Source organism: Gymnogyps californianus, chromosome Z (assembly GCF_018139145.2).
Source record: "Gymnogyps californianus isolate 813 chromosome Z, ASM1813914v2, whole genome shotgun sequence".
NCBI lineage: Eukaryota > Metazoa > Chordata > Aves > Accipitriformes > Cathartidae > Gymnogyps > Gymnogyps californianus.
This window is the reverse complement of record NC_059500.1, coordinates 43,894,335-43,918,992: the sequence shown is the minus strand read 5'-3', so window position 1 is coordinate 43,918,992 and position 24,658 is coordinate 43,894,335. Positions and strand designations below refer to the sequence as shown.

General features: G+C 38.0%; 1 protein-coding gene across 1 annotated transcript in view; it reads right to left on the bottom strand.

Annotated features, from left to right (window-relative positions):
* The window catches only part of PRUNE2 (prune homolog 2 with BCH domain), a 111,797-nt gene that overhangs the window by 11,439 nt on the left and 75,700 nt on the right, over positions 1 to 24,658 (bottom strand). The window contains exons 11-14 of the mRNA XM_050913590.1: positions 16,092 to 16,171; positions 14,971 to 15,171; positions 8,913 to 9,089; positions 3,640 to 3,742 (exon numbers count right to left, since the gene is read on the bottom strand). Coding sequence (XP_050769547.1) covers positions 3,640 to 3,742; positions 8,913 to 9,089; positions 14,971 to 15,171; positions 16,092 to 16,171 — 561 coding nt within the window. The remainder of the gene's footprint in view (positions 1 to 3,639; positions 3,743 to 8,912; positions 9,090 to 14,970; positions 15,172 to 16,091; positions 16,172 to 24,658) is intronic.

Below are 24,658 nucleotides of genomic sequence, written 5' to 3'. Positions count from 1 at the left end.
CTACTAGGAATAAATCAAGGCAGACTAAGCAATTTATGACAAGACAGCGTTTTGTTTTCCTTTAAGCCAAAGCAAACATTTAGCACTGGTCGCCATGCTACCTGTAGATGTATAACTAGAAAACCACAATCTTATCTGCATCTTCAGAAATATGTGGTTTCCTTACAAAGATACGGTTTCATAGTGAGTTTTCAAATCTCACAGGTGACTTTGCTTTTTCTTAAAAGGGCATTAAATCACGAGATTTTGCAAGGGACAACGTGGCAGGACCACGTGAAGTTCCAGGAACTTCTGAAATTAACTGTTGAGAAACTTCTCTTCACTAATTAATCGTCATGTTTGTTCAATGCAAAAATAATAAGAGTCAGGACAAGATGCTTGTCTATAATTCTTGTGATCTTCACACTACTGCTACTGAGTCTGTGACTGCCAACTACAAACACTTTGAATCTCAAGGCTAATAAAACTTGTCCATCAACCTGCCTTCTGAGGGGACAGAGCACTGCATGGCATCACTTCATTTTGTGAGCAAAACACTCCAAACACTTATTAAATTCCTCAGCTCGGCAATGATAATTCAGACAGAACAGTGCTCTTGGGGCTAAACTCACCCCACCTAGAAGACCACAGTACTCAGTGAAATGAAAGGGTAGCTTTAAATTCTTGTCTGGGACTATATATGCCGATGCTCCGCTCAGTAGTCCCTACCTCACTTGGGACTTGTTCATCACAGGAATGTTCAAATTGTTCTCTCTACTATCCAGCCCCAAGGCATGTCTATGTAAAAACTACAGTGAAAAATCACAAGTCACACCTTAAAAACCTGAATGCCTCGGGTTCGCTTACTACAAAAGGCAGCTCTATCCCTGAGCATAATGGCCCCTTTCACAGGTGTATGGGAATGACTCATGGTCTAATCTGACCCTTCAATTCCTTAAGATGCAGTTTCTTTAAAAGAATAGTAGGAAATCTAGTTCTCACCAAAGAGAGTGATATTTTACCTGGGCATAAAGTAGGCAGGCATTAACTGACCAGTTTCATGCATTTGATAAATCCCATCTAAATCACTACTCACTCAATGCTTTTCACTGCTCTCTTTCTCACCTTGCAGTTGTTCATTTCCTGCTTTTGCCTGACATTTGTAAAGGCTCATGTCTGACAGTGAAATATCAAAGCAAGGGATTGTATGGACATTCTGACGCAAAAAGCTTAATTTAACTGAACCTACTGACTATTTGACAGGTTATGAAATCAGCCCTTCCCATAGGGCACAACATCTAGTGCTTTAAAGGCATTTAGACACTGAAACATACAGAAAAGCATGTATAAGTACTTCTCAAAACACTACAAGCCTTTCAGTTACAGAGACAGTCTGAAAAATGTCTATGTTTGCCTAGGTGCAAAGGGAATTGTGAATATTATGAATAACTAGTTATAATAAGAACAATCATGCATACTTCTCACCAGGAATAAGAGGAGTATTACAACAAAAAGGAATCTGCTGGTTTTTTAGTCAGATCTCACTTATCTCATGTACTTTCACTCAACAGCTCTTAGTCACTGTGGGTTGAATTAGACCATTTGCCATTTTAGGGATGCTGAGCTCTCTTGCAAACCTTACCTAACTGGTAATTTCTTATTATTTGGTAGTAATGGTAATTTCTTTATTATTTGAAAAGATGGACAGAATTTTTCTCATTGACTAGAACAATTCACTCACTCTGAAAGCACAAAGTGCTAGTTTTGATTTTCAAAGTGTAGTATTTCAAGTTGTGATTCTTTTAAAAAACTTTTAATCTCTAGACTGTATCAGGCAGCCACAAATGAAGCAGCAGAATTTTCTGTGTTGTTCTGCATCATCTAGAAGAAGTGCTGTAGAAGATGCTCTCTCAAGAGTTTTGGCTCAAACCCAACTCTTCAAAGACAGTTTTACAGGATTAGTCAAGGTAACAAACAGGAACAAGGTAATGGGAAATGTGAAGGGAACCCAGATGGGAAAGTAACTGCAAAACTCAGGAACAACTGAGGACAGCTGTTAATCAGAAACTAGAGGTGGCTTATATACTGCAAATGCACAATTATCTATCAGAAACATGCTGTATAAAAAATGAGAAGAGATTTAGTGATTTGTATGTCTCTCCAGACCCCTGTATAATTCAATAGTAAACAATTCACAAATATTTAAATATATCAGTTATTGGTTATGTGGTAAACTGTTGCACTTCCTCTATTTCAATGCAATTAATAGGCCTACAGCTGAATGAAAGGGGTGATCTGACTTTCCCTTTTCTTGTTGTCTTACAGAGAACCAACAGTCTATAAGCCTTAAAATAAGCTGAAGGTTCACACCCAACCTGAACTCTCTCTTATACTACTACCGCAGAAAAAGACAGTGAGCTATAAAATTGACTTTGGCAATGTCCTCGAGTGATGTGGAAAAGCCTCTTAAGGCTTGAAAAGGCTTTCTCTGCAAAGTCCATTTACCACCAGCTCTATCTATGAACAACAGTCTTGGGTGAAGTCAAAGAACAACTATTTACTGTCAGTCACAGTTACTGTCAGCTGTGTTCCCTAGTTATCAAGTTAAAACCACTGTAGCAATTCCTCCCCTCTAAATCATTGGGTATTGTGTAAATCAGTTAATGTAGATGACATGGGGGTCTTAGAGGCTCTACCAGACAAATGCTAGCAGTTGGTCTGACCTGGAACTAAAGCACTCAATCTTGTTTTTCACATGTAGACACAATTTTGAAGGCATTGGCTGTCACCACGCGCATCTTCAAGGACTGGAGTTTTAAGGAGACTGGGTCTGTGCCTTTGGTGCCTTGTAATCTGCAAATGGTGAAGGCTAGGCCTCTGCTGGCTTTAGAAATGACTTGCTGAGTTTTAGCATAGAAAATGCTGGAATGATTGATTTTTTAACAGCTGTGAGTGGAAGTAGCGGGAGCACTTCAGGGGAGTGCTGCCTTCACAATTTTTGGCTGCCAAACCAAGTTGCTATTAGGAGTAATTTTCCTGCGATAAATTTGGGTTCATGTGGCCAAATTTGTGTCCTGCCCAACTGGCCCCTGCCACTTACAACTGAATCAGAAGCAGCTGGAGTCAGAAAAAATACCTAGAGCTGTTTGTGTCAGCAACTGTCATTTATCCTGTATTTTTAAAACAAGTGTCATAAAATGGCCCTATGATTCCTAAACACAGCCACAGCATATATTAAAAAATATGATATACAGTGATACATCATGTTAATATATAATAAACAATGAACAGTGAAAACCAGTGTGGTGGCCTAACTCCCTGCTGATTGTTCTCAGCAGGGGCTGGAAATCACTAGTGAAACAGTGCAATGATTGTAGGCCCACGAAGCTGAAGATACTGCATTCCTTGACATTTAGGGAGATACTACAGTCAGATTTGGTGCTGACAAATACACCTTAATTTGGGAGGGTGAGTAGGTAAAGAATACCAAAATAATACTTCACTGAGCAGTTTATCTAAAACTGCTATTTTCCTTGTCATTCAGATCACTCCCTTTCTAATGACCAAAATTACCTCTTAATTAAAGACAGGTTATCTCTCACTACATCATTATGAGTACTAACTCAAAAGACTTTGTCACATTGCTCACATATCACTCACAGGAAAAGATTTTCCATGACATAGTTGTAATCAGTTCGACTGCTGTCTGGCAAGAAGCATGCCGCAAACACAATGATAGCATTCAGACCATCACCATAGTATCCTGTGGAAAAAAAGAAAAGGCATTTTTATCTTTGTCAAAGGCTCTTAAGATAAATTTAAAAAGAAATCTCAAAGTCCTGGAATAGAGCTACTATGTCTACTGCTGAAGAAGACCGAAAATGTACGACCTATCATCAAGTGATAAGGAAGTAGGATAGCCAGTTATGGTGAATTCCTGAAAAACACACTTAGCACACCTATGAGTGAACTTTTTACAGAGACCAGCAAAAAAACCTTGTAAGTAATACAATCTTATCTGAATTCCTGGTTCATTGCATCTCTATGGCAATCGTGCTGAATGCTCAACTTAGACTGAGGCATAAGGGGCTAAAGAAAATATCCTACATTTGTTACCCTGCATCTTTTGAATGATGTTTCATGAAGTCTCACAATCCAATCCCAGTCAGCTTTTGCAGCTCCAATGGCCTCAGGATACTACAATTATGACTGCACCCCACTATACCGTAAAAGCTCATGGAGATCAGTTAAATCACTTGCTGCAAGTTTTGTATAAAATACTTTTTTACCTTGGACACTCCAGTTGTCCAATACTGGCATTCTCTGGACTGCACCACTGCCTAATGATAGCTGTAAACCCTCAAAGCTGCAGCACTAGCATTCTGGGGTCCAGGACAGTTGCTTGTTACCCAAAAGAAAATTTTCTTTTTTTTCATGATGGATTAATGCTGGTTAATCTTCTCCACAATCCTTTGCAGCTGCTATGGATTTCTGTATTATTAATAATAAATACAAAATACTCCTGCATTTCAGTTGAAAGTTTTGTTTAAAAAATACATGCAACAAGGAGGCCATTTATAAAGATGCTGTAGAAAAGGTAGTAGGTAGATAGCACTAATGATGCACAGAGATAGAAGTTGGATATACTTAGAGAACGACTTGAAAGCCTTTCAAAAGAGGCTAGGAGAAACTAACCATGAGGGAGAGATGATAATGTTTGTGAAGGAAACCCTGAATCTCCCTTGGAGATAGCAACACATTCCTGACAATATTAAAGGATAATACTGGCACCTATACAACGCTTTCATAAGGAGATTTTAAGATTTTACAGTGCCTTTTGGATACTAGAGAGCAGTATCCAAGCCTAACTCAAACGTTCATAGAACTTCTTACATTGCAGTCAGTCAAGCAAAGCAAAATTCTCTGTGGAAAGACAGAGGTAATACACAATCTGCGTATGCTAACCAGGGAAGAGTGAGAAACTAGTTTGTTTTCTCCTTTCTCACTCAACACCTAAGATGCGTCTCAGCTAGCTGAAATAAGGAGAAGATGTTAATGTCAAGGAAGTAATTTCTTACATGGCTTTGTAAAGATCTTCAAAGAATCCAGAAACCCTGACAAAATGGGTCCTTCAAGGCACTTGCCCATGAAATCTTCCGTGCCAAGGAGAACCACAGCTGATTAATCTCAACACTATCCCAGTCATGAGGACATGCACAGAGGCACTCTCCATTTAGGGCTCTCAGCTGTTCCTTAAAGGACAGAAAAACACCACTGCTTCCCCTGTTACAAAGGGGAGCAATGTCTCTGAGAGGAAAATGTGCATGTCACGAGCAAGTCTCCTGCCTCAAGCCATATTGTTTCAAATCAAGGCTTGGCAAAGCAACCTGCTGAAGGATTATATCGGACTTTTTTCTTTCTGAATTTGATTTGGTAGATTTGAGTAAATATAATGCATTGGATAAGACGATAATACATCTTGTTGATGGTAACACCAACATCGAGTTGCGAATGTTAGCTAGCCTAGACCTCATCCACTGAAGAATCACTTAGACACTGCAGGAAGCTTTCTGTCCTTAGCCTTAACTCCATCCTTCCATGATCTTGGCATCTCTTGTCTTCCCAGCACTGTGAAGTAACTTTTTTCCTGGCTCTCAGAGGCCAAAGGCCAGCCAATCTACAGCTGGGCTTCCAGAGCTAGAGAACCCACTGCACAACGGCAGCCCAGCATATGTCCACTGTCTTCTCCAGTCCCACAGTGCAGTGTTGCTCTCCATCCTGTTGAAGGACATCGACAGGCAGAAGGGCTCAGGATTAGGGTTTGAGTTCAAGCCAAAGGGCAATGTGGATATAACCACTTTAAACCATGTGACATGGCATGGTGTGTCATAGCTCCAGCTCATGTTAGGATCCAGGAAACATGAACAGCATATCTATAGATATAGATATACATATAGGTGATTGACTTTGGTGTCCCAGTGAAGATATCAAGGTCAAATTCAAAGAGCAGCATTGCATTCTCTAGCAAGGATGTATACAGGCAGGGCAAAAAAACTCCAGTCCTGTTTTCAGCTCCTTCACCTGTTAAGAATTTTACATGAAGGAATATACCAGTCTTCTTAAAAGAAACAAAGAGAAAAGAACTCCACCTCCCACACTCATCACTTGATACTACTCTCTGTTATGTTTTCATCTTTTCAATAGACGCACTTACTTCCAAAGAGACAGTACTCCTTTCACCTATCGCATCCTAGCTCATCCCTCAGCTAAATCATTATAGAATAAGGCAGTATTTTTTTCCCCCTCAGCTTTACAAATAGGGAGGAGATTTCCTTCCTTCCATAAATTTAAAAATCCTTAAAAGACTTTCAGGACAATTTATATCATGCTGTCATAAAGCAATCTGTCCAGCTGGCTCAGGAGTTTGGCAGTGAGAGCACATTGTGGCAGGTGTGTCCACTAAATTACACAACACAGTTTGCAGTTCATGTAAAGCAAAATGATTATGTGCAGATGCCACCTAACAGCACACAGAAAAAAAACCCACAGATAAATCTAAGCCACTTTTTCTTACACATGCTTGTAGACAGGGAATGTTCACCCAAGAGAGAAGTGCTTTTTAATTCATCACTAGAAGCCAGTACAAGCCATTTGCCCAAATTGTCAGTCAGCCTATGCAAAGAGACAGATCTCTAAGAAATTTCTCCATCAATATATGTGGAAGGCAATCTCACACCTAGACTGCCAAGGCTACTCTCCTGTTTTGTGGCTACCATCTAGATTCTGCATTTGGTGTTATCTGTCATTTGGCAGGGAGGAATGTTCAGTAGATCAAAAGATGCTTGACCTGACTTCCAATTAACGAATTTTAGCCAGAATCTGTTCTTTATCTTGAGGTTAAAGGAAAGATTCGTGGCCTCTAAAGCACTCCAAAGATACAAAAGTATTGCCAAAGGGAACATCATACAGAATAGGTCTAGCCACCATAATGTAGAAACTGTTCAAGCTGTCCAAAGTTTTCCCCTGATCCATGCATCAAAATGATTTTGTTTCCACATCTTCAGTCTGCCACTTCATAAACACACAATTTAATCCAGTCCTTAACTTGCTTTGATATGGCTAGATTTCAGGCAAAATTTCCAATTTAGCCAGTGGTGGGCTGCAACTTACTGTTACATCTCACACCATTTCTTTTACAATGGCTAAGTTGCTGACCAGCACCCATTCAAAAGTAAAGGAAACTTAATGTTCTGTATCTTATTTGAGCGATCTAACAAAACAAGATGTCAGACATGTAAAATTTGAATCCTGATTATTTCACACTGAGAGCCAAGCTGAATGACCTAGACTCCCATCGATAACTGTGCATTATTATGTACTTCGTAGTTGCCATCAGAGATGTCTGCCACTGGAACTAGTCCTTGTTCAACCGTCAAGCAGTGCTCAATTAAGAGCTACTTCTCCATGCACTAAAATGGACCTGTATTTATTTTTCATAAAAGCTGGTATAAATGTATACATCACCATCTAGTAGGAACTGTACATGACAGTTTTCACCCCAAATGTACCTAGTTTACAGCATACAAAAAACATCTAAATAAACACCATTAGCAAGGCCTCAAAATACTTTCTGTTTGTTTCCTAAATTATGCCATCTGTGTCTGTTTGCTAAACTGTGTCTGAGGTGTCATCACATTCATAAATCTTTGATGGCGTTGTTATAGTGGGAAAATGCTTGGAGGTTTCAAAGTCTTTATTAATTCCAACTAAACCTTCTGCACACTGGCCACTGTGAACATCTGTAGGCTAGCATTTAGCTGCTTTTAACGTAAATGTGTAAACCTGAGGACCACATCCTCAGGTAATATAATTAACCATTAATTTATTTATGTCACTTTTACCAGATAGAGATTCAACATTGAAAATATACTGGAAACAATGGTTTACCTTTAAATGATGTTACGGATCAGCAACACTGTCACAGAAGCTTCCTCATATAAACTCACAAATCTTACCTCTGAGATGCTAAGTTACCTGCCTCAGTTTTTGCAGGAATAGAATAACTCATTCCTACTTAATACCTTACTTAACAGCTGGCAAACAGTGTCCCCCAAACATAGAGAATCCAAAGATAATCTAAACCTGAGACACCAAAGAAAAGGCGCTTATAAAGACTTGTTTCATTTTCTTCCTTCAATATCTATAGTAATATTTACCCATTTGAATTAATTTATACAGAAGGTGCTAGTAACACCAGAACTACAAATTCTCTGAGGAGGTTAGGGAGCAGATGAGCAAAGGAGACAATATGGCAAGCACATGAGGTCATTTTCCTACTTTAAATGTTTTCTTTGCTATGTTATTTGATAATCATTAACAAATTATGTGAAAAAAACATAAAACAGTTGCAGGTGAAATGCTACCTGCTGACAACTATAAATGGCAGAAACATAACATAAGGAGCTCAGCCAGACAAATGGAAGCCCCAGGGAAGACTGTATTTTTTTTCTTTTGCCACTCTACTTGTTTAGATCTGTGCACCCACATGCATCAGTCAGCAAATTACAGAGCATTATACTTCCTCGTGCAAAAGTTTTTTGCCAAAATCCACAGAACAAAGTTTTCAAAATTTTTTTTCGGTAGGACAAAAGGTTTTTTCCTTACTCTAAGACAGTTCTAGCCTACAGTGACCAGATTGTTACTGACACATGTCTGTCAGTTCATTTGCTGGTCCTGAAATTGCTTTGTATTTAACATAGTCATTAGTCATTGCCACACTGAATTGAAAGCCGGGTTGATTTCAGCCATGGCTGAAAAATAAACTCTCTCTCTCCTTGCCAGTATGATAACTGAACTAAAATAGAAATAAATCATGCTCAATAAAGCAAGAATTTTTTACATCAATCTAAAAAATGCATTCAGGAGTTTCCTACCTCCATGTGAAATGACCTTTTTGTAAGGTTCAATGACTTTCATATCAATTCTTTGTTCTTGTTCTCCAATAACCACCGTTCTCCATAACCTGTTGTCCTCTCGCTCCTCTTCGGCAGTGTACTCTGGAATTGATTCAGACTCCTCCTGGGAAGCATCCTTAGTAGCATTCTGCTCTTCTGAAAAATAAAATTGTATCTATTACATCTTCCTGTAAAAGCTCTAAATATTTTCTCTGTTACATACATTTGAAATGGACAACTGAAATCAGCTGGATTTTTACAGCACTATCCTGGATCTGCACTGGTATAAATAAGAGCAGAATTTGATAATCTAGAAGACAGTAAATGAGAAGTTTCCATTTTTTTAAACTTTTCATCATTATGAACATAAAAAGAACAGCAGCAATTATCACTATGCAGGATACTGCCAAGGGATTTTTGCATTTTTGCATGCCATTAATAAAACTGATCAGCTGCTCACTAGAGGTACTGCACTGTAGGTCTTTAAAAAATCTTTGTGTTGCAGGTATAAGAACTATAATAAAAAGCAAAACAGGGAACTAAAAGTGAACAGTGATGCTTCTTGTCTAACAAGGAATTACCACAGAGCTGCAACTTCTCAACTTTTTCCCAGTTTGTCTCCAATCTCTTCACATCTGGCACCAGCAAATATGAAGAACGGCCATCTTCCTCTGCTTCAGTCATTAGATAATGCTGACTCCTCATATAAGCACAGTATTCGCCTCCCCCAGGGCCTTTTGTTTGAGGTTAAATACCAGTTCCCTCCCAGATGTGAAGTACAGAGCAGCCAGACAATCTGGCCTGTTCATACCAGCACCCATGAGAGAACAGGCACATGTAGTCCACAGACAGAATGATCACAGTAAATAAACTGCATGGCTGACAAGAGACTATGAAGTCTTATAGCACAGCCTCTCTGCTGGATACTCTTAGTTTCAGAAAAGCTGTGAAGTAATTAACAAAATCTACATTTCCATTGCACATTGATGAGATGGCTCTTAACAACAAATTTAACTGCATTCCAATTTTTCAAACTTAATGGCTGGTTACAGAGAAAGTGACATGAAAAGTGATTCTGTCCACAGCTGGAATTATTTCATTTCCTTCTTTAGTTATTGTTAAAACATACTGTTTTTTCTGTGGGAAAAAGAAATCCCTCTTTTGTACTATTATTCTTGCTGAAGCACCTTTGCCTTGTGGCTGTGTGCATATTATTAATTTATCTTCATAGTAAAGATTCTATACATCTTATGCATTACACATATTTGAAGTAAACAAATAAAATCAATTGTTCTTTTTAAAGTATTATTCTGGCTTTGCAGTCACAAGTAAGAGCAGAATTTGATCATGTAAGTCAATAAGCGAGGTAACGGTAAATAAAGATATAGTGAGATACATAATGACATACATGTGTGTACATAAAAAGCTTATCAGACATCTTATTTGAAAATACCAGAGAGTTCTACGAGAGTTAAGAATAAACTAAAAGAAGCGATTTTAATTGACAAGAAGAAGTAAAGAACACAATGTTTCATGGAACTCCTTAAACCTTTCTATGTATTGGTTTACCTTCGGATGCCTCTTTGATTAATAGAATCATAGAATCGTTTAGGTTGGAAAAGACCCTTAAGATCTTCAAGTCCAACTGTTAGCCTAGCACTGCCAAGTCCACCACTAAACCATGTCCCTAAGCGCCACATCTACATGTCTTTTAAATACCTCCAGGGATGGTGACTCAACCACTTCCCTGGGCAGCCTGTTCCAATGCTTGACAACCCTTTCGGTGAAGAAATTTTTCCTAATATCCAATCTAAACCTCCCCTGGCACAACTTGAGGCCATTTCCTCTCATCCTATCACTTGTTACTTGGGAGAAGAGACCGACACCCACCTTGCTACAACCTCCTTTCAGGTGGTTGCAGAGAGTGATAAGGTCTCCCCTCAGCCTCCTTTTCTCCATACTAAACAACCCCAGTTCCCTCAGCTGCTCCTCATAAGACTTGTTCTCTAGACCCTTCACCAGCTTCATTGCTCTTCTTTGGACACGTTCCCGCACCTCAATGTCTTTCTTGTAGTGAGGGGCCCAAAACTGAACACAGTATTTGAGGTGCGGCCTCACCAGTGCTGAGTGCTTGAACTACTCACACAAATGGAAGCATATGATCCTTAAAACACACCAGTTTATCATAAGAATTAAATCAATTATCTTTATGAAATCAGGAATAAGATAGTATACTGTGTATATACCACATATATCTACACACATAGAACCTATGGGCACATACACATACATGTACTGACTATTAATTTGTAAAACTGATTTCTGCATTAAAACCTACCAATAATTCCACCAAATTTGTTAGGAATATCAAGTTCCGCAAAATACAAAAAAAAGCTTTGAACTTTTTTAAAAAATATATATTAGGTTGAGCACACATTTGTTATTACACTAGGACTAACGAACTGAATTTCTACTGCCACCTGTCTTGTATTTTCTGTCCCTAATACAAAGTATTATCAGCAAATAATACTGGTGGAATGTCCCCCTCTCTGAGGCAGATTCTCCCATGTGCAAAAAAAGCTGAGTCTATCATCAATTCTTTTCTTTACCTAATTCCTGCCTGCTGGAATCTTGCAAGAAAGCAGTAATATTTCACCTCCTACCTCACTGCCTAACCAGCCAATGAGTTAAAAACATATTCAAGCAAAATTGCATTAATGGTGGAAACAGGAATGGAAGATCAAGAAATACATACACATGCATATATAATGTGACCACACAAGCCTTTTTTCCTTGGGAACTGCAAATAAAGGGAGTTCGAGGAGATCCAAGGTTGGGAAGAAGAACGGACAGCAAAAGGTGATTTTTCTCAAGTATACTATTTCAAATTGGTTTAACAGTTGCTGCTCAGTAGATTATATACCTTGGAACTGAAGTATGTATTCGTGCCTTCTCAGGGTGCAATGCACATGATGTTTAATAACATACTTAGCATTCAGTTTTGAAATAACGCACATTCCGTGACATTGGGAACAAGCTTACAAAATGCATTACCCGGCTCCCTCCAGACCTAGATACCTTAATGCAATTTTGTATGATGCTAATTTTGTAAAGGTACCATGGGAAACAATATGAAAACCACATGCATGCAGTCAAGCTATGCAAACTTTGACAGGCCATCACAGGGTGGTCCATTCCTTTAAGGATATAGGGTCCCCACAGGATGCTATTACGCAGCTCAGGTGCTTTCAGAATAGACAGATGGGATTATCAGAACAGCCTAGGAAAACTGTCTAGTCAGCTGGTTCCTCGGAGCGTAGAAAGAGCATGGCTGAGGGAGAGAACTTCAGCTGGCAGAACAGCTTTTGTGAAAAGAGGCTGGGCTAGGTAACTGGCAGACTAACATTGAAATTGTATTTGGGGTTTGATAATTTTTTTTTTGTTGGTGAAACTGCAAATGATGAAAAACAATTAAAAGAGATCCTGATAAAAATTACGATGCTGGAACTGGCCAAATGAATTATTTTTCAATAGAAATGGTACTAGATCGCCTCCTCCTCACTAAGTGGCTATGCTTTACTGCCTGGAGTGTTGATTGTGCAGAGAAAGATGCACCAGTGTGAAATTCGGAAAGGAAATAAACATCTGCAGACAAAATAATAAACACTCTTCTACTTTCCAAATAAAGCCGATATGGTGGGAGGACTTCACCTATATGCACATATGGTTTTCAGAAATGCAATTTTTATGTCATCTAATGTAATAATTATAAAAAGCTCACTTCAGAAACAAGAGCAGGTTCTGAAAGAGAATGTTTAAATGTTAAGGTATCAGTGACAAAAAAAACCGCTGTGAAACTGATGATCGACCAATCCCTAAACAAGTCAGGTGCTAGTTTAAGACAAGTGCTTTAGTATTTCTGCTCTCATCTATTTTCTTGCACATTGCAGTTGTGATGATTCTTCTTCATCATTCTTTTGAATTAATGGGTTTCAGTATTTCTTGTATTACAGAGCCATCAGTTTTCCAGCAATGTGGTGGGCCCCTGAGTCATGACAACAGTCTTGCTTTTCTCAGTTGCCTCTTATAGTTCAAATGGACCTTCAGCAGTCTGAGCATGACAAGCTAAAAATCACTGTTCTCTACAGCCTCAATAGCTATGTCTTCTCAGTTGTTACTTCCCTGGGTTTGGCACAACAGTCTAGAAACACTGATCTGTGGGAGATTATGAGTGCTGGTAACAGCAGAGTGCATACTGGTTAACAGTAGCATGACAGAAGTACAAAGATAACAAAGGCTATTTACCATCCAAATAAACCATCCTGCACTAGTTCTTATGACTCTACTCTTAGCTATCAGATTCATGTAATATATAGCCTACTTATTTTGTTGCCAGCTTATTTTGATAAAATGTGATTTTTTTTTTTCTTTTCTACTCTCTGTTCCTGGCTCATCTAAGTGGAGGGCATTTTGCCGATCAAGTAGGTCTAAAATCAAACTACACAACTGTAAAAATGTCACTCAAGCACCTTGAGTTCTTCTTCACTTAGGAGTTCGGGGAAACTGGTCCAACTTTAGCAACTGAATGAATCATTGCATTTAGAAAGTAGCAAAAAAAGCTGGGGAGAAATGCTTGCCATAAATAGAACTGCCACCAAAATCACTGGAGTTGATTTTATTTACTTGAGGGCTTAAAGGCAAAATCTGTTCCACTGCAGACAGAGATTTTTGCTCTCACACAGTGGTCACAACAGTCTAAAACTGCGAGCACATGCTGCTCTGGTGTGAGCGCGCGCGCGTGTGTGTGTTAGTTTTAACCTTTGCTACAAAATATTCTAACCATCAAGCAACTCATTACTATGCTTTGCATCCACCCATAAGGAAATCGGCCTTCTAATGAGAAGTAACATTAGAGACGCTCATGCATGATTGAGTACACAGTAATGCCTCTTTGGCAATATCACTTAAACTGATGCAACTGTTCTTGTATGCTCAAAAGAGCATACAATTTTTAAATTATAGTGACCTCACTAGCAATAGAGAATTTAAATGCAAGGGAAAATTCAGTTTAAATTGATCCGTTTTTAAAGTTTCTTTCTGTTGTAGATTTTAAAATGGTCACACTCGTTTTCCCCTTAAATAGCTTATGATCTCTATGTATTTACATTAGTGAATACAGTCCTTATACGGTTCTTAAGGTACAAGCAAGGAATGAGTGTTAACACCCTATTTCATACATCATGAGGGTAAGTAAAGTGAGTAAGACAGTGTAAAACACTTTTACACCACGTGAGAGAAAATCATTAATATGCGAAGGAAGAGTGAAGTATCCATTGCACACTTCAGGGTGTATCTATACTGTACAACTAGTCCTGCTGAGAAAGCATATTTAAACTGGTGGAATGAGGAATTCTGTTGTTCCATCACCTGAGCTAGCTTTATCATGCCATGCACATACCTTCCACATCTCAGCTTTCCAACCATACATGGGAATAAAAAAAGACCTTTCTCACTAGCAAAGACCTCTCTCACCACACTGTGTCTACTTCGTTTATACACTGCAAGCTCTTTGGTGCAGCTTATGTCAGCCAACACGTTTTGCACAAGGTTATATCCCTAAGTACTACTGATGTAACTGTAACCTAGAGCTGGCCAGAGCTGCATGAAGGTGCAGTTAGCTATAGCATTCCCTACAACAGAGAGCAACTGCTTTCCCCTTCTTGAACAACTCTTTTCAGACAAGTCCTATGGTAGTGGACAAAAACAGGACTTTGAATTTGTTTCTCTCTAGGTAGCTCTTCTTATTTTATTTAATCAGCTGTACTATGTCTTTCTGCACTCTGCATAAGTAGAAATGTGTTACTTTACACAGGGGAAGAAAGGTTAAAAAATAGCAGACAGTAAAAATATCTGGACACCCAGCATTAACTCTCAAATGCTTTAACCGTATTCATAGCCTGACAGACATGAGACTGATCATGTAAGCAGTAAAAAAGGAAACAGAGATGAACTCTACATTTACAATCCAGAACGTTACCTTGTCCAGTGTATTCAAAAGAGTCTGCTTCATCAGGAGTGTCAAGGTCATCTACATTGATGTCAATTTCGTCTGGCGTATCCAAATTATCATCAGAAAGTACAGACCCTTCACTCTGGTCCAAAGAGAGATTGATATTTGGAGCAGTGAGCTTTATCCTTCTGGGATGGGAACCATCAAGATCAAGAGAATTGGGAGGTTCTGAAAAAAGAGGAAGAAAAAAGGAACTTTATCTCCTCTGCATACCATTCATCTCCCAGATACTTAAGAATCACCTTCAAACACACTGGGACAGATCAATTTTAGTAACACCAAGCCATTTAAGACCACCTAACATAAACCACAAATATAAAGATTAATGTTTAAAGAAATAAAACAAGCATCTACAGGAATGGCAGATGTAGCTGGGAGCTCTTAAATTATGCAAAATCCAGATTCACTATTTTGCAATCATCAGACAAAAATCAAGCCCTGGACATGCTCTGACCCACAATGTTTAAGAATTTAAAGAGCAATATACAAATCACTTGAGTTACAAACAAAGGCATTGCTGAATCCTGGAAAAATTAATATGAGTGAAAATCCACTGTAAATATTTGGGTTTTTATGCACTTAGTGCTATTCAAATGGTGCTGATTTGCAAGTAGCTATGTCTTTAGTTTTAATTATACAATATCTTATTCAATACAGTAACAGAGATAAAAATACCTCTGAGTCTTTTACTCAGTCTTAAATACAAGTAGTCTTCAACAAGACAAAAGCTAGATATGGCTTTGCCCCCTGCCACTGCATTGTGTGGCACATTTCAAGCTGTTGTCTGAAGTATTCTAATGCTAACTTAGTTCACTTAGACAGTAGTCAAATATAAGATAAATAATAGAGACTACTTAAACTTCACAAGGACTAAATGGGCGATGACAACAATGCACAAGAGAAAACGGCACACTACAATTATCATTTCTCAAGTGAAGAAGAAAATTGACTAAATAAAGCGAACTTAACACTTTTTCTTTTTAACACTGAACTGATTCTTTACCAGCACAGAAACATCCTTCTCACTGCGTAATTAAATGCCAAGGGAATAAGATATAATTAAGAAAATGAGTAAGAGCTTCTCTCACCGGGTCTCATCTCTGTAGAACTGGGGCTTAGTACACCCTCAGCAAAGGGGATGTCCATTCCCACATCCTCTTGCACCAACCTGAGAAGTAAAATACAAAGCAAAATCTTAAAGAGATGCGCAGGTTGACCTTGCTATCAATACAGCTCATGATCTCATACGGAACTGAAACCTTCCTCAACATAGCCAGTGCAGAAGTCTGATCACAAACTGATGTAAGGGGGAAACAAACACAGCTGTTGTAATTCTACTGTGCATTCTTACCCCTTATTTATGCACACATCTGTAGAGCCTTTGGAGACTATAGCTCACACATAGCCACTTTTACTTGGATCAAGACATAGCACTGAACAACAACAGGCTGGCAAACAGCAATGTTTCTCATTTCATACAAATTAAGTTAGTCTTTTGTCATCTGGCAAACCAGACACATCGTTGCAGGGAGCTTCAGCTACTCTTTGCAAACTGCATGCCACAGTTAAGAGTTCCGTAACAGTATTTTCATTGCTGTACATACAGTTACTGTATAGCAAAAATGATAGAGTGGTTTTTTTCATTGTTTTGATATAATTTGTACTTCAGAGCAATTCTGACCCAAATCAGTCATTTTGTAATACTGAAACAGTAGATATTCTGCATTGAAAGAGTACAGAAAGCACAACAGTGAGAACCAAAACTGCGTCACAGATTTTCAAAGACTAAGTTGTTGCAAAATACCCTACCTAAACTCCATTTTTAAGAAGATAATAAGAAATTACATTTAACATACCTAGATAAGACAAGTAAAAGGCATTATGTGGTGAAAATAATAACAAAGGTGTTTGAATGTTTAAAGCAAATTGACTTGAACTGTTTTCATTTCTATTTTCTATTCAAGTATTTTACAAAATGCTTGCTGGGAGAATGGTTCAACTGCAGATAGGAAACAACATTTTATATTTTCAAGACACTCTTGACAGCTTCCAAACTATTTGCACTAAAGAGGTATGACTCCAAAAAAGCTTCATTTATTTTATCAAAATAATTATAGCATTTTTTCTATATTCCTCTTCCAAACTCTTTATTTTTAAATTTCTTTTTTTTTTTCCCCACAAAAGCTGAAGAACAGACAATTTTTACACTTTGATTAACAGAACTGTGATGAGATCAAAGAAGATACCTTTGCCTGCCACAGCATCAGCTAGCTGTGTTCTGAATGATTCAGCTGAATGGGTCTGAATAGGCTTGGCTTGTCGCTCCTGCAGTTTCCTCCTACCCTCACTTTCCCCATGAGCACTACCCTCATTATTTTACTGTGTGCAGACAAGACTCTTCTGGCCAATCATTGCATCAGAGTGTGAGTATAGTTTCTGTCATGTCTTGTTAATTTCATATAGATTGTATATAAATGCGTACATGTAGGCTTGCCTGTAAGTGAGCCAAAGGCTTCACTGTGCTTAAAGTTGCAAAAGATCCTTACCTCAAGCCCCATACCATCAAATTCCCAATACAGACAGGCAAACTAGAGAACTCCCACTTTTCCCATGAGGCCAGAAAGAAAAAAGACAATATAAAGCTAGAGTCAAACATGTTGGTGCTGCTCAACTCATGATGAGACCTTGTCTCTCAATAAAAACAAAAACATATTCATCTTGCTAATTTTACTACATTTATTCCCACATACTGTAGAGTACATCTTTCACAAATACAGAGATTAACTGCTTACTGATTTCTACAAAACATGCCAATTCTGGAATATGTTTAATTACTGTCAAATAAGGCTTGAAATATTCATTATCTTTGGATACATAATAGAACAGTAAAGAAATTTGATCAAAGTATCCTGCTCATGAATAAAATGAATGGCACAAATTTTCTGTAATGTACCATTTCCTTTTTTTCTGCTGTGTAGCATCATCTGTGTTCAGAAGCTGTACAGAAAACTGATACACAGAATCCCATCACAATTTACTTAGAAAATGTAAATAAGTCATTAGAGTCTTTGGCTTTTTTTGGTATCTGTTCAATTCATAGCAAAATGTGTGTAATGAAGTCTAATTTATTCATCTGAACTTAGCAGAGACAAATCTGAATTCTAACGAAGCGCTGTAAGTAACAGCTGGATAACGTAAGAAACCACGGTGGTGGAAACAGTGTGGGGAGAGGATGAATACTTCTAATCCATTTTAAATTCAGATTAAGATTTTATTTGGGGTTTTATTAACCTTTCCAAATATAAAACTATGAAAACTGCTCAGATGAAAGCAGCTCAGGACTAGTCATATGATGACTTATGGGTACTCAAGGGTGCATAGTTTGGCTGGACAGAACACGGTTTTGATACTAACATATAAACCATTCATTTATAAAATCTCTTACAGCCTTATCACACCAAATGACAACACCTTACTGAACAGGCTTCAGAAATCACTGCAGGAAATTATTTGAAAGGAAATGCTCTTCTTTCAAGTTGTGTGAAGAGCGAGCTACAGGACAGTGAATTTTCAGGCTTTCTGTATTAAAAAGAGACAGTATTCTTTGCTGTAAGCCTGTAAAAACGTTTGAGCAGAATGAAGACCACCTTCTCTGTATGATAAGAGCATGACTGAGTTTTATATACTCTATCCCTACAGAAACAGTGACAATTATCATCTGAAAAAAGCAATTTCCCACAAATAATTAATTCAGAATTTTGAGAGTTGCCTAAAATTTTTGCAATGCCTGGGACAGAATTATCCTAAGTCATGAGATTTCTGGGATTGCCTCAAGACTGCTCTTGTTCCTGTGGCGTCTTTATCTTTTTTTAAAAAATGCATATGTACTTGGAGCTGGCATTGCTGCTTTCTCCAGAATCTCTTACACTTGCATGAAATAAATTTCAAATGTTTTTCTGCTTTCAGTGGGACTACTACGGCTGAGTTAAACCTGAATTTTATATTACAATTGTGTTTACAATAATGCTACTTTTCTAGGGAATTGAAAGATAAATGTGTTTCATATCATCATGTTTGAATTACTACTGAAATACAGCTACTGCTACAGGCAATATATTAAAAAAATACTCCTGGCTTAGGGGTTACAAGTAAACAGCATCAGAATTTGTCTAGGAATCTTTAACTTTATTTTGATGGCACAGTGTTTTTAATGTCAATAATCCATATCGTTCATATTGGGATATTTGATTTGGGAAGCAAGACTCTGCGGTCCTGAAAGATCTGGGACAAGGCAGGCAGTTAAAAATCAGTTCAAGCCCAGTTACCAAAAGCATTGCTGACACAAGGTTATCCATTGTATTTTCAATCTCATAAAAGACGTTATCACCTTTCAGAAATTTTTTAGTTGAGATTAGATTTCCTCTTTTTATTTTTTTTTTAAATTGTGTCAGGTTCTCATTTACTCTCAAATAAACAGTCAATGTGCTTTTCAGAGAAGAGAGAGTCTGACTCTGGAGTTGGTCACATTTTTCCAGATCCCCTGTACTTTACTCAAACAGATTATAAAGATTCCTTGCCAGACATACATACTGTATGTTCAGTGAAAGTTCATATTTTTTAAAAGCCGTAGTTAATATTTGTTCAGTCACAAATTAATAGGCAATACAGGCATCTTTCAAATCTGGTAGGTTTAGAAAGCCGGTCACAGAGCATGGCTTCTGTGACATTATACCTCAACATATGGCTCCAGACTCCCCATCAGTGTGAGAATGAGCAAGATATGGACGCAGTTTGTTTTCTACCGACATAGCTCCCCATTTTCTGATGGATTTTGAGAGCATGCTATGCTGAGCAGCTCAACACCTTGCAGAGTAAGTAATTTCTGGCTGTGCACAAGCTCTCAACAGATCTCAGCAGGAACCCTAGTAATGGAAGAGGGACTCCAGAAACTTAAATTAAGCAACTACTTCCTCTTCCTTTCCCACAGACTACTTCACATACTTCCAAAATTCTGGCTTACAAAATTCCTTGCCTTCCATATAGGTGCAACTGATGCCATGGATGATGTGGCCAAAAGTATGAGAAAAAGAAAACACTTCTCTTTTTTTTTTTTTCCTCCTTTTAATGAATACTCCTTATTGAAGAAGTAAATTAAGTTACTTTAGAAAGCTCCATTCTAATCAGGTATGATTTACTGGATTGATAAAAAAAAAGAATCTTTCACTCGGAACAGAGGTCAAAATCAAATAAGCTTTTTGTGTCATAAATGACTTCTTTCATGTGGTACACAGACCAGTCATTTAAGGATCAGCTGCACTAGGAATCAAGTTACTGCATATTTGCTTTGATAATTCAGGTCTACATACTTGTTCAGAAGTAGCTAAAAAGCTCCTGTTTCTCAAAGGTGGATCAGAGACAGATAACAAATTCTTATGAAAAGAGGAAAGAGAGGCTGGAGGCTGAAATCCTTTCCTTGCTCTTTCTTGGTTCAGACATTCTTACAGCTCAATAAATTAATAATCTTTAAATAATTCTTAGTGCCCTCTCAAATCAGTATTTCTCAGAATAAAAGTTATCCTTCCTGACTTTTCTAGGTACAGCAGCATTCTGCTATTTTGGAAAGAGCAGCTCTGAATATTCACAGCAATATGTCATAATCCCTATGGGCTTTGCTGCCTCACCCTTGTGTCATATGTGATATATCACCAGTTTCCCAAGCTGCTCCACAGCTATTACATATCAAGAAGTTAATTTCTTTAGTCTAAACAAATAATTTCTCCAATGGGTTGCTCTGAATGAACACCTACAACCTGCACAAGACAGCAACATTAATCCAACGGTGACCGTCATCTTTTTAAAGTGAATCCCTCCACTCCAACCCACCACAACTTGCTCACCAGCCATACTTTAAATTGTATACATCTTCCAGGCTTCTGTACTCACCAATGCAAAAGTTTAATCTGAAGTGGAGCCTACAACTGCCAAAAACTTTTCCTAGATAAGTAAATCATGTTTCTTCCATGCTATTCCCTCTATACACAGAAATACTTTTATACTTAAATTTTCACAAGATGTTGAAGGTTTTTATAAAGTTTCAAAGCATGATTAAGTAAAAGGAATGACATGGATGAAATCACCTCAGCTCACATTAATACATGCTTGTTTTGGAAACTAAATGGGAGGAGGGGAAATGAAATACAATGAAAAGGTTATTCAAAGACTAGACATCTGGCTTTTTTCATATTCTCAAATTCCACACATTATGTAGTCACACCCTGGTCTTGGATGAAATAAAAGTCCTGCTTATAGCCCACTGTCTCACTGGTTTGCAGTGAAAAATTGAGCTGTTTTGAGGAAGAATGCATGAACTGTGAAATTTTAGGTACAGAAACAAGGTAAGGGAACTTAAGTTGTTCCTTGAGTCGCTTTTGCAGAACACAGGCAGCACGAAGTACTTTTCCTTTGAACCCCTCCTGTCCCCACCCTGTAACACCACCCACATGCAAGCACAGAGACCAGGAAAGGAGAAACGAGAACTTGAGGGACTGGGCATGACAGTACAGTATTTTCCTTGGAAGGTATGAAAAAGCCCTTGGTGTTTATCCAGTGACACCTGTCCACTGACTCAGCGTGACTCCATCTGAAAGTGCCCTTATGATTAAGCAAGGTGAAGTGTTTTGCTAGGCCAAGGCCAGAGTAGACAGCACCTTGTGTAAGCCCATCTCTGGCCTTTCTCCTGCCAGAGGCAACCTACTGATGGCTCGCACAGCATTTTGATTGCTCTGCCTGGAGGATGTCAAACCTCTTTTGGACAAAATGAGAATGCTGTTCTTCCATACTCAGAAGCAATAAAAAGCCTCAGAAGTGGAGTCTAAAGCAAATCATTAAGCACTCCACCAATCAGAATTTACATCAAGGAAGAGCTGACACAAAGTGTTTTCTTAATTACTGTATTCCTCTTCAGTTTACAATTCTGTGCTACAGAAATTTATATAAATTTAAAGCCAAAATATCTCACCAGATAGCTCACTTACAAGGGGTGTTTTGCTATCATCCATCTCTGTAGCTACTCCAACATTCACCTCACCTCATATAAAAGAATAGCAAAACCCAATTATCACGATTAAACACTTGACACGTTATTCCATTTTTAGAACAGAAACTGTTTTGCTGTTTTGCATTTATATCCAAATAAAACATCTTTCCCCTTCTTTCATATGTTATATATGTTGCTCCAAGCTTGTGGCTTGTAATTGCTGTTTCATTTCTGTTCAGAAAAAGTTAGAGTTTAGAAGTTCGCAGACCCTTGCTATAATAGTATGTTTTAAAATAACAGCAAGTATCTACTTTCTGAAATCACTACTCTTTCTTGGAGTGCTCAGAAAAGACAGAATATAGTCATTCTGTCCTTTGTTTTAAATAGGTGATGGTTCTTCTGGTTATAGAGGCAACTCCATAAACTACGTTATAACTGAGATGTGTTATTTCAGAGACCTTTAATGCTAAATGACTAATAACAAATACGAATTTAATGTGCATGTGTTTGCGTTTTGATGCTTATCATCCATGTAAGATGGGTAGAAATGTTCTACAAGCAAAGTCAGAGAACTGTTGGACATACTTCAATACCAACTGTGTCTATAGCCAAAAGGAGATGCTATAGGAAATAAAGCATTAGTATATAAAGTTGAAAAATAAAACCTGACAAAATATGGGCTTTAGTCTGAAGAAAGTTTGATGAAAACACACAGAAAGAAACAGAGAAAGAAGCCAGGAACATTAGTCCCCAAAAACCCAACTGGATTGTGCACTACAAGAAAAAGAAACCCATTAGCAAATACACTCACTAAAAACAAGCCCCAAAATTACTTCCTAAAACTAGTCGTTTGCTACAAAATTTCCAGACAATAAATAAAAATTTCTACAGTTGCCTATTCAGAGATAAAGGAGACTGCAGTGTGAATTTTTTAGGTTCAGCAGAATTAATGATCCCTACACTGTAGTGGAGTATGCAACAAATCAAAGTGACATACACTGTGCAGGATTCAGTCAATATCAGTCAGAGCCTATGCTTCAACTACATCTACGTACCAAGAAAATGAGCATATTGGAAGGAATCCACTCCAGGATATCTGAGACTAGAAAAAAGTCATTACTTTTACTCACAGCTGTGTAAAATAATCATACTGTATACAGGTGACTTGTAAAAATGGATTAATTTTATAACCTCCCGAGAGCTGCATTTACCAACCATATGTTAGTATACTAAATTAACTGTGTTTCTATTGCTATTTATTTGGTAGCTCTTAATCACAAATTAGTTCAGGAAAAATGTATAGACTGAGCACTGGAACCTATGCATAGCATGAGACTTTTATTCCCATCTCTGGATGCAAACCAAAAACCCCCCAAAATTATCTGTGGTGCTTTGTTTGAGCCAAAAGCTTTATTAATTAACCATCTGTGCAAATGTTAACTAATCATTGTCATACTGCTGCACAGTAGATAAACACATGCTGATATTCCTACTTTACAGAAGAACATGTCGCTTACTTTCTCAACAGCCACAGAATAAACCATTGCTAAAAATTAGTAAAAGTCATAACTTCCTAGTTTTTCACACTTCAGTCTTTAGATTTAAAGCTTCTTTTACTGATTATACTGTTACTTGATGTTTTCCATGTGCTGATTTGTTACTCCATTTTCAGCATCAAAGTTGGATGAAAAAGTTAGGCGTGTCTGTAAGAGGTAATATTCTTTCTGTAGAAAAATTCTGTATTCTAGCCAGAAGATTTAAATTGTTTGTATTTCAGTATGTTAACTGAAAACATGTTAGAATTCTTGCTTTGGGCCACTGAATAAATTTTTTAACCATTTTTTATGAAAATGTTTCCTAGTCTCCACTCAACTTTAGTATCTGTTTATCTAGCCATCTTTTTCCTTGCTCCTCCTCTTAAATCTATACTGTAAGCCTCAATTTTTTCCAGGTAGCCACTCATAGTAGTAGGCTCTCCTGTCAGCGCTTATCAGTTTAAGACTATTAAAAAATAAAAGCTGCTATTCTTAAGCACACGCTGCTGCTTTCACTGCTGCTAGGCAGCCACAGGCTGTCTGTCCTGACTCCTTGCCAGCTCCCTCACTGTGTCACATCGCAAGAGAAGCAGGCAAAGCCAGGGAGGGATGGAGGGAGCCATGGAGGGACAAATCTAAGTAAATAGATGAGTGATAATGGGATTCAATAAGCTATTTCATCAATCTTATGTATATGCCCATGGATGAGGAAGGCTCATGGAAGGAAGCCAGGGCTCCAGGCTTCTTCAATTATCTGTGACTTCCAGCCACATGAAATAAAAGAGCATCTCTATATAGAATGAGGGAAATCGGATTTAAGTCCAAACCTAGATGTCTTGTTGAAATGGGGTTTTAGGAATGCAAGCCAGGCTGATGCTGCCTGCAGCAGATCCCAGAGTCCCCAAGAGTTTCTTCCTAGAGGTTTGTCACCAGCAGGTCATAGGATGCTACAGGAAAGACAGTGCAACCCAACGAACAACTATTTAATAACTTATCTTCTCCTTCCTGCATCCCCAAGCGTTATTAACTGTGCACCATTCAAACACTGCTCTAGAGACAGGACAATCAGTCCTTTCTGGTGCTT